Source organism: Cynara cardunculus, assembly GCF_001531365.2.
Source record: "Cynara cardunculus var. scolymus isolate 2C chromosome LG 3, CcrdV1, whole genome shotgun sequence".
NCBI classification, from domain to species: Eukaryota; Viridiplantae; Streptophyta; class Magnoliopsida; order Asterales; family Asteraceae; genus Cynara; species Cynara cardunculus.
This window is the reverse complement of record NC_037530.1, coordinates 26,593,460-26,604,253: the sequence shown is the minus strand read 5'-3', so window position 1 is coordinate 26,604,253 and position 10,794 is coordinate 26,593,460. Positions and strand designations below refer to the sequence as shown.

Sequence of the window (10,794 nt, the reverse complement as noted above, 5' to 3'; positions counted from 1 at the left end):
CCGGTAGGGACCGGTTAAGGCCCGGCCCGGGACCGAATTTTGGCCACCTCTAATTAACATTAATAAAATGCAAAGCCCAATTATATGATTAAGCCCAAATCAAATATACAAAGTTACAAACCATTACATCCTCTATTCCTCATCTTGGGCTTTTCATTTCTTATGATTAACAGATTAAGCACAATTTCTTCATTTTCTTGTGCAACCTGGCAGACAGACGAAGCGAAAGAACGAGACGAGAGCGAGTAGCCGAGTCTGTGAACGAACGAGCGAGTGAGCGACAGCGACCAGGCGACCAGCGATTGCAGATTTGCGTAGCGACCGAGTACCGACAGCCGACAGAGGGAGGGCCACCACCAAGGACACTGTCAACAAGAAGAATCGATTCGATTTTGGAACGATTTTGAAGACTCGGACGATTCACGATTCATAAATCAGAAGGCTTATCTCACTCAATTGGTGATGATTTTTTGAATTCTGCCCTCATTTGCGCCATAGAAAAGGAAGCCCTTAGTAATGTTAAAAACGAAGATGTAATCGATCGTTTCCAAAAGATGAAGACATGCCGAGGACAAATTTAGAAGTTGTTTCTCAACATATTTTTTTGTAATTATTTTTGGGTATATATTGACCGTTTTCAAAAGATAAAAACGCGTCGGGTACAAGTTTACGAGTTGTTTATCGGTACCATAAAAACCATATTTTTTGTAATTATTTTTAGATGTATATTATATTATATTAATTATATGGTGCCACCGTATAGAAAATTTTCTGGGTCCGTTCCTGGTTGGGGCCGGGGCCGGGTATTGTATCCCTCGACCCGCCCCGTACCCGGTATATATATAAATATTAAACATTTTTATTATTTGGGCTTATAAGTGATATATATAATTGGGCTTAGATTTATTATGGACTTGGGCTTATAAGTGATATATATAATTGGGTTAAAACGGGTGTTGACCGGGGGTTGACCGGAGGTTGACCGGGGGTTGACCGGGGTTGACCGAAAGTTGACTGGGGACGGGGCCGGGGCCGGGGACTATTTATATAAACCGGGGCCGGGGCCGGGGATTGCAAACCCCGCCCCATTCCCGCCCCGTTGCCATCCCTATCTTTGTCCCACAATTTTATTTTTATAGTTTTGTATGCATATGAATTGCGAATTGTTGATATATATATATATATATATATATATATATATATATATATATGGATCAACGGTAATCTTATAATTGAACATGTTTATCATTTTATGGAGAGGAAAGTCCAAAAAAACACAATGGACTTTACTGCTTAAAATGATTAAGTTTTTAGACAATTTTTTGGAACAAATAAATCATTGTACTTTCTGAAAACCTGTTAAATAAATTTCTTGGATTTTTAGAAACCTGTCACAAAAATCAAAATTTCTTTTTTTTTCTTTCTTTTCCAACTTAAATGACCTCATATAATTAAATATCAACTTAAGTTAAATTAAACATTTTTAAGCATCTACTTAACATTAGTTGCAAGGTAAGGGGCCGTTTACCGAAATGCTTACCCGGTAAGTGTTTACCGATAAAATTCACCATTATAATTTATTTTGATACGTAAGATTTTAGTACATCAAAACATATCAAATGCAACAAGCTACTGGATAAGTGCTTACATGGGTAAGAGTCGTCATCCTTACTTACCGGGTAAGACTCTCTATCATTTTTCATTGCTCTTACCCGGCAAGATTCTTGCCCTTTCTCATGTTCATCCGATAATGAAATTTATCCGGTAAGCACTTACCAAGTAAGTGTTTAATAAACAGCCCCTAACTTTGACATAAAAATGTATAAATTTGGTACTTATCAAGTTCCCCCCACACTTAGATCATTGTCCGTCCCGGCAATGATTTAAGTTAACACGTAGTTATAAAAATCGAATCTAACAAGAATGTCAACACATATAGCATATCATGAGTTTGAGATTTGCAACAACGCATTGAAAAGAGGATGCACACGCAATCAAGTAGACAAAAGCTAATCTCGAGAACTCTCACAAATGAGATTTACAAAGCAACACTCGATTCACTCCTTGGGTTAAAGTGTATCGCTCAAATGGTCAATGCACTAGCATGTACCTACCATATACTTGAAAAGTCTCTCACTCTCCACTACTTGGATACAATACATGCTTATAAACCAAAAGGTCTTAAAAGGTGTCACGAAAAACAAGGCTTTGGGTACGGTAGGGATGTATTTTTGGGAAAAAGTGACAAAGGACCTTTTACCAAATGGACAACTCGGTTACTCAACCATGAGAATTTCATTTCACAAAGGAATTTCCGTATCTATCTTTTAATGAACATTCCCCATTAGGCGATAGGAAATAAAGATGATTTAAGCACATTCAACCTCATCATTCTGATTATCGTCTTTGGCTTCTTTATTTCTCTTTTTTTCGAATTTTTCTCTTCTTTTTCATTCATTCTTTCCGTTCATTTTTTTAGCATTTCAACATATATATACAATCTTTTGAGCACACAGGGAAACTGGGACTACTCCATTGGTGATTGGTCGGGTGAGTTGTGTTTGGATTGGTTCATGATGTAGGTGAAAAAGGAAATAGACTAAGGCTCAAAGTGTCATGCAAAAGGGTAATTATAGCATAAAAGGGTAGGCTAAAGGCTAATGGCTTAACATGAAAAATGATCAAATGATGGCCTTTATCATATTTATTAGCATGTATATATCATATAGTCTTAAGGAGAGACAATGTAAGTTCTAGAGGTACATATCTAGGCACGACGTAATCACACAAGAAATGAATTTAAGACTAAAATTATATGTTTAGTCATATAAGCTCAAAGTCTCATGTTGTTTAGCTAGTTCACGAGATTATCAAGAGTCTAACTTTGACCGATATACTACCACTAATCGACTCTAAGTCCTATCAATCAAGCCCAATCAAGATATACATGCATCCAAACTCATCATCATCAACAATTTAAACTCATTAAAAGCATCTTAGCACATTGTCAAAACGGACAAAGACCCCCATTTAAGCATAAAATTTGCAAAAAGCAAAAATTTTACCCCTAAAACCATTTATATATACAAATCATACAAATGACCCCCACCCCCACACTTAATTCATACATTGTCCTCAAGGTATGCAATAAGTAGAGGACACTCTAAGCAATGAAGGAAAAGAAACAGAAAACTCCCCTGATTTGATGAGTGACCTCCCATTGTAAGAATCCGTGGAAATGGGCGCGTCTTTTCGAGCGTCCAACATCCGGGGTGAACCTGAGAATACGGATTTCCAATAGTGAAATTGGAGAATCTAAAAGCAAACTAAATAAATGAAAGCAATAAAGAACAAGAAATGGAAATTCGTAGGTTGCCTCCCATGCAGCGCCTTTCTTTTATGTCTTTGGCTAGACCATACTCGGTTCAATTCTTGTAGCTTGGCGTGTCCAAAGCTACCCTCTCTAAATCCCCTTCATCAAAGTCTTCATAGAACGACTTTAGCCTATGGTCGTTAACTTTGAAAATCTGCCCCGTAGATAGACTTTGTATCTCTACTACACCATGCTAAAAAATAGTTAAAACAACAAAAGGTCCTATCTATCTGAACCTTAACTTACTTGGTAATAACTTTAATCTAGAGTGATAAAGGAGAACTTTCTAACCTTTAGTGAAAGACTTACGTGAAATATGAGAGTCATGGAACGCCTTGGTCTTCGCTTTATAGATGCGAGCATTTTCATTGGCGTAATTCCATATCTCCTCCAACTCTTGAATTTGAAGCTTCCTATGCGATCCCACTTCATCCAAATCCATATTGCACGTCTTCACTGCCCAATATGCCTTATGCTCTAATTCCACCGGGAGGTGGCAATGTTTACCGTACACCAACCGGAAAGGAGACATACCTATAGGCGTCTTGTAGGCCAAACGATAGGCCCACAAAGCGTCATTAAGCCTTAAGCTCCAGTCTTTCCGGTTGGGATTCACACTCTTCTCCAAAATGGACTTGATCTTTCTATTTGACATCTCTGCTTGTCCGTTTGACTGTGGATGGTAGGCGGTGGAGATGTGGTGGATAACCCCATATTTCTTGAAAAACGCACCGATGAACTTGTTGCAAAAATGGGTGCCTCGATCACTGATGTTGGCCTTGGGCGTCCCGAACCTGAAAAATATGTGAGATTTGACAAAATATGCAACTACAAAAGAATCATCAGTTCGAGTGGCCTTTGCCTCAACCCATTTTGAGACATAGACAGTGGCCAAAATAATGTAAAGATTACCACAAGATGCGGGAAAGGGTCCCATGAAAGCCATGTCCCAAACATCAAAAATCTCACATACTAGCATTGGAAATTGGGGCATTTGATTCCAGGAACTAATGTTTCCTGTCATTTGGCATCTCATGCAACTTTTACAAAAGAGACAACAATCTTGCATAAGGGTCGGCCAATACAACCCACACTCAAGTACCTTCCGGTATGTCCGCTTATGGCCGAAGTGGCCCCCACAAGCATGGGAGTAACAAAAAGTATAAAACAGACTGAAACTCCCCTTGGAGCACACATCGTTGGATAACTTGATCCGGACAATGTTTCCAAAGGTATGGCTCGTCCCACATGTAGAGACGAGCCTCTCTCCTAATCTTTTCTCTATTGGGTCTAGATAACTCACTTGCGAAGCTCTTTGAAACCAAATAATTAACGATGTCCGCATACCATGGGGTTTCACCCGGAACGGAGAAAAGGTGCTCATCTAGAAACTCATCAGTGAGTGGGCTTGGCTCTCCATCCAATACTAGCCGGCTAAGGTGGCCGGCAAAAAAATGTTTAGCTCTGCTCTTATCTCTAATCTCCAAATCAAACTCTTAGAGTAAGAGAATCCACCTTATCAACCTCGGTTTTGCATCTTTCTTCTTAAGTAGGTACTTCAATGCAGCATGATCTGAAAAGACAATCACTTTAGTGCCAAAAAGATAAGATCTAAACTTTTTTAAAGCAAAAACAACTGCTAGCAACTCTTTCTCGATGGTTGAGTAGTTGTATTATGCACTATCAAGTGATCGTGATGCATAATAGATAACATAAGAGCTCTTACCGTCTTTCTGTCCCAATACCGCTCCGACGGCGTGATTGCAAGCATCCCACATAATCTCAAATGGCAATTGCCAATTAGGAGGTCGGATGATAGGGGTAAAAGTAAGCATATCTTTCAACAAATCAAATGAACTCATACATACCTCATTGAAGATAAAGTCTACCTCTTTCTGTAGAAGCTCACAAAGGGGTTGAGTGATCTTCGAGAAGTCTTTAATGAAACGCCGGTAGAAACCTGCATGATCAAGAAAAGAACGGACCTCTCTAACACTCGAGGGGTAAGGCAAGGATTTTTTGACATCGATATTTACCTTGTCAACCTCTATACCCCTTTCTGAGATAACATGACCAAGTACGATACCATGGTTGACCATGAAGTGCCATTTTTCATAATTCCAAACCAAATTATTTCAATGCACCTCTTTAAAATTTTGGTCAAGTTATCTAAGCATGAACCAAACGAATCACCATTAAATGTGAAATCATCCATAAAAACCTCAATAATGTTCTCCACATATTCTGAAAATATACTCACTATACATCGTTGGAATGTCGCCAGTGCATTGCAAAGACCGAAAGGCATCCTCCGGTAGGTGAATGTACCGAAGGGGCAGGTGAACGTGGTCTTCTCTTGGTCCTCTCTCGCCATCGGTATCTAATGAAAACTTGAATAACCATCTAAAAAAGAATAGTGAGTACGTCCGGTTAACCTTTCTAACATTTGGTCTATTAATGGAAGGGGAAACTGGTCTTTTCTAGTTGATGAATTAAGCTTATGATAATCAATACATACCCTTCACCCGTTTTGAACACGGGTGGGCACTAACTCACCTTCGACATTCTCTACCACAGTAATGCCAGTTTTCTTAGGAACTACCTGGACCGGGATTACCCACTTGCTGTCAGAGATTGGGTAGATCATATTGGTGTCCAAAATCTTGAGTATCTCCTTCTTGAAAACTTCCATTATCGGTGGGTTCAACCTCCTTTGCGCCTCTCGGAATGTCTTGTTCTCCTCCTCTAATAGAATCTAGTGTTGGCAAAGTGAGGGACTAAGGCCCTTGATGTCAGCGATGGTCCATCCAATCGCCCTCTTGTGCTCCTTCAAAACATCCACAAGCTCTCTTTCCTCCTTCGGTGATAGTGTGGCAGATATGATCACCGGAAGGGTCTCTTTATCTCCCAAATAGGCGTACTTCAGATGATCTGGTAGCGTCTTCAACTCTAGCTCGAGTGCCTGTTCAACAGAAGGCAAAAGTCTATTGTGAGATATAGACAAATATATTTTAGAAACTTCATACCTTGGCTTTGGTGCTCACCCTTTCTCCATCCAAGACACCAATTCTGCAAAATCATCATCAAGCTTGTACTCTTGGGCAAGCTTCTTCAAACTTCCATTCATTGAGTCCCTGTCTATAATCACTTCTAACACATCCTCATTAGATAGATCAAACATAGTGTTAGATAAAGGCTTGATAATATCAACAAAGCATAAAGATGAAACATCACTCGGATATCGCATGGCATCATATATATTAAATTTAATCATCTCGACATCGAATTCCATAGTCAAACTACCACTATGGATGTCTATCTTAGTCTTAGAGGTTTTCAAAAATGGTCTACCTAGCAAAAGCATATCGGCCTTGAAGGCATTTTTCTCCTCCATATCTATAACAAAAAAATATGCCGGAAAGACCAACTCATTGACTTGAACAAGCACGTCCTCTAATACCCCTTTAGGGAATACCCCTTTAGGGTAGACAATAGACCTATCCGCTAGTTGGATTACCACACCGGTTGGCTTTAGGGCCCTATATCCAAAGATGAGTAAATGACATATGACATAACATTAATTGATGCCCCAAGTCCAACATGGCTTGATTTACCGAGACATTTCCTACCTTACATGGTATGGTAAACATGCTCGGGTCTTTACATTTTGGTGGTAACTGTTTTTACAAAACAGCGGACACATTTTGGCTCATACTTATCTTTTCATTACCCTTTAGTTTCCTTTTATTTGTACAAAGCTCTTTCAAAAACTTAGCATATCTAGGAACTTGCTTAATTGCATCTAATAAAGGGATGTTTACCTGAACTTTCCGGAATGTGTCAAGGATCTCTTTCTCTTCGATCTCCTGCTTTGTCTTCTCGAATCGGCTCGGGAATGCCGGTGCTTGAACTATCACTTTGGGTGTCTTCTTTTTTGCCTCCTCTTCTTTGACATCCTTTGCACCCGAAGTGGATGTCTTGACCTCTAACTCTTCTTCTTCCTCGTGAACCTTTTCTTTCTTCTTCCTTCCAACCTCTTGAAGCTTCTTTCCGTTTCTCAAAGTGACGGCACTCACATTTGCCTTCGGATATGTCTCCATTTGAGATGGAAATTTTCCTTTGTTTGCTAATTGGCCAGCGGTGGCCTGAAGGTCCTGAATACTCGCCTGAGTTTTCTGTTGAAATTTCACCATGTTAGCAGCCATAGATTTAACTACATCCTCTAATGACATATCTGAGCCACTAGGAGCCTGTAGTAACACTTGATGTTGATGTGGGGCACCCGGCTGAAATGGTGCCTTCAGTTGATTTTGTTGCTGAAATCCTGGCGGTGCTTGGAATTGTTGAGATTGAAATTGCTGAAGCGGCTGGAATGAATCTCTTTGCTGAAATTGTTGACCTTGTCCTTGTCCTTGCCTCGGGGCATAGCTCAGATTCGGATGTTGCCTCCAACTGGGGTTGTATGTGCTCGAGAAAGGGTCTGGAGCCCGATTGTTTGAGTTCTGAAAGTTGCCACCCCTAATGGCGTTCACTTGCTCTTCTTCTTCATGTAAATCCGGGCATGCATCGATGGGGTGTGCCACTGATGAGCAAAATCCACATGCCTTGACTTGAGGCATATTACCCATGGCAAGCTGTTTCACAAGGTTAGTCAAATCAGTTATTTTAGTTTCTAGAGATTTAACATGTACCTCACTAGAGCCTCGGCCAACGTCACTTCGTACTCCAAATTGCTTGGAGTTTTCCGCCATGGTATCTATCAAGGTCCTCGCTTGAGTTGGCGTCTTGTTCGCTATAGCGCCTCCGCTCGCGGTATCCATCATCTTCTTCTCCATCGATAACAAACCTTCATAAAAATATTGAATTAGTAATTCATCAGAAATACCATGTTGAGGACAACTTACACAAAGGCGCTTGAAGCGCTCCCAATTCTCGTATAATGACTCTATGCCCTTCTGCTTGACCGTACATATCTCTCTTCTAAGCCCGATGGCTTTGGATGTAGGAAAGTACTTGTCAAGGAATGTTCTCGCCATTTGCACCTAAGTGGTGATGGATCCCGACGGTAAGTAGAAAAGTCACTCCCTAGTTGCATCAACTAAGGATAATGGAAATGTCTTCAGCTTGAGATTCTCCACCGTCGTGCCTTGTGGATTCATCCCCAAGCATACCATGTGGAACTCAATCATATGCTTGTACGGGTCTTCCTTAGCTAAACAATGAAAATGAGGTAGGAAGTGTATTAAACCAGTTTTGAGTTCAGCACTTACCTCTTCCGTCAGATAGGTGATGCAAAGACGTTGTTCGGCGACGTTGGGTGCTTCCCATTCCCTCAAAGTGCGTTCGGGATTCGCCATTTTCTCTTCTTCAATCTCGATGACCGGTTCTTCTTGCTCAGAATGAGGTTTCTCTTCTTTTCCTCCGTTTGGTCTTCTAAATCAGACGACAACTCATATCTTTCCAAATATTGAGAACCGATGAAGAAGTGGACGCGTCTTGCTTCTTTCGAAGCTTAGCTTGCACTCTTAGCTTCTTTGCGGTTTTCTCAATTTCTAGATCAATTGGCAATGGTGAACCTGCACGAAACGATCTTGGAATAAACAGTTAAACTTATCGAGTCCCCGGTAGTGGCGCCAAAAATTTGACGTGTGTCGAGTCCGGCAAATAATAGAAATTATAAAAAATAAGCCTATTATCTCTAAAACACAACTTATGAAAGCGATAAGTAGGGTCGTTTCCTCAGGGACTCGGTGTTAACCGTAAGTACAAGACGTAACCAGATGCAAATTCTTTAAAGATAATATGTATATATATGTATAAAGGGGGGATTGGATGATTTATAAACAAGTTAAAAAAATGCAAATTAAATAAAGACTTCTAGACGGTATACAAAATAATCTAGCAATGAGCATCAACTGATTAATCATGTGAATTATGTATCATCGACCCGGCCAAACCATTTTTTCAAGGGATCTCAAATCGGCTTGAACAGCAATACGCATTGACGTTCTATTTGATATAAAAACATGACTAATACGAGATTCCCCGATAACTAGCCTCTAATCAACTAATTTAATCCAGTCACGGACTTGGAATTCAATTGTCAATTGCATTAAGTTCATACAAATACCGAAACCAACCAATAATCAAACGCCGATTATGTGAGTTGGGTTATGCCATCCTACAATACATACAATTAACACACTTGCCAATCGTGTATTGTTTGCTACCAAGAGAAATTAACAAACAATTACGGATTCACAAATCACTCTAGCAGTTCAAATCCAAATTAGACTAAGCAAGGGATCCAACTTACGAAATCAAACTTGAATAGGAGAAAACAAAAGAGCACAAGGATTGCATAAATGAAATCAATTGATCATAAACCAAATCCAGACTCAACACAGTCACACTCATAGTCAATTAGCTACCCAATTGCTAGAAATTAAAAGATTAGCTACTCATTTCCAAAACAAATGTAAACTGACCTATTGATTGTAACGGAGAAATAGATGATGAAACTTAGAAATCGTCTCAGAAAACACTCCTATAATCTGGAAATCGATTCTTCGTTCTCCCTTTCGATCGACAGTTTGTTGTTTTTGGTTCTGCCCACCAAAAAAATGCTTCTGTCGGTCTCTCTCTCAATCAATATCTTCTCTAATCGACCGTTTCTGCCCAAGCTCTATAACGATCTGCCTCTCGACAGTTTCTAGTCCTCAACTCGCTCCTCTCCCCCAAACCTGGTTTTGCGTCCCTCCTCTCCTCTCGATTCTCAATCTCGATGAAATTGACAGGTTCTTCTATTTTCTGGTTTCTGCCCTCTCGATTTCGAACCTGCTCGAAACTATTTCTTTTGAATTCTAGTTTCTGTTGCCTCTCCTCTCAATCAACAGGTTTTGGTATGCCCTATCTCCCTCTCGATTTCCTCTTTTAATCGACCTCTCTGATGGTCGACTCCATGTTCCTTCTTTTTTTTCTCCTATTTGGCCTGCACGATCTCCCGTCTCTCTCTCGCTGCTGGTTTTGGGGCTTGAAAGTTGTTGGGCTTCCACATGATGAGACCAAAACAAAAAAATTAAATTTTCTTTTTTTTCTTTTCCAACTTAAATGACTTCATATAATTAAATATCAACTTAAATTAAATTGAACATTTTTAAGTATCTACTTAACGTTAGTTGTAAGGTAACTGTAATATTTTGGTATTAAATTAGGTTTATATATATATATATATATATGATATGGATATGTGTGTATGGATTTATTTATTAAAAAAAAAAAAAAAAGTCGGCAAGTGAACCGCCACTTCCCTTTTTGTAGTTGTGTATATATAAATATAATATTGTGAAGAAGATAAACACACACATCACATACTCTCATTTGAAAATTTCTCTGAAGAAGATTTCACAGGAAGAAGAAAA

At 39.5% G+C, this 10,794-nt stretch overlaps 2 protein-coding genes across 2 annotated transcripts; both read right to left on the bottom strand.

Moving 5' to 3' along the window:
* Positions 1-3,659: 3,659 nt before the first annotated feature.
* Positions 3,660-6,065, bottom strand: LOC112509076. The gene is made up of 5 exons (XM_025113949.1): positions 5,930-6,065; positions 5,100-5,432; positions 4,889-4,946; positions 4,677-4,807; positions 3,660-4,390 (listed from the first exon to the last, which is right to left on the bottom strand). The coding sequence occupies exons 1-5, from the start codon at positions 6,063-6,065 to the stop codon at positions 3,660-3,662; spliced, it is 1,389 nt and encodes a 462-aa protein (XP_024969717.1).
* Positions 6,066-6,128: 63 nt separating this feature from the next.
* Positions 6,129-8,208, bottom strand: LOC112509075. Its single transcript, XM_025113948.1, has 3 exons — positions 7,061-8,208; positions 6,438-6,912; positions 6,129-6,335 (listed from the first exon to the last, which is right to left on the bottom strand). The coding sequence occupies exons 1-3, from the start codon at positions 8,206-8,208 to the stop codon at positions 6,129-6,131; spliced, it is 1,830 nt and encodes a 609-aa protein (XP_024969716.1).
* Between the last annotated feature and the right edge of the window lie 2,586 nt (positions 8,209-10,794).

Coding starts and splice junctions, on each gene's coding strand:
- LOC112509076 (XM_025113949.1), bottom strand. CDS start 6,065: ATGGAAGTTTTCAAGAAGGAGATACTCAAGATTTTGGACACCAATATG. Junction 4,947..5,099: donor GGTATTGGGACAGAAAGACG/GTAAGAGCTCTT, acceptor TTGTCTTTTCAG/ATCATGCTGCATTGAAGTAC. Junction 4,808..4,888: donor GCAAAACCGAGGTTGATAAG/GTGGATTCTCTT, acceptor CGGCCACCTTAG/CCGGCTAGTATTGGATGGAG.
- LOC112509075 (XM_025113948.1), bottom strand. CDS start 8,208: ATGGAGAAGAAGATGATGGATACCGCGAGCGGAGGCGCTATAGCGAAC. Junction 6,913..7,060: donor CAAAATGTGTCCGCTGTTTT/GTAAAAACAGTT, acceptor CTTTGGATATAG/GGCCCTAAAGCCAACCGGTG. Junction 6,336..6,437: donor ATGATGATTTTGCAGAATTG/GTGTCTTGGATG, acceptor TCTGTTGAACAG/GCACTCGAGCTAGAGTTGAA.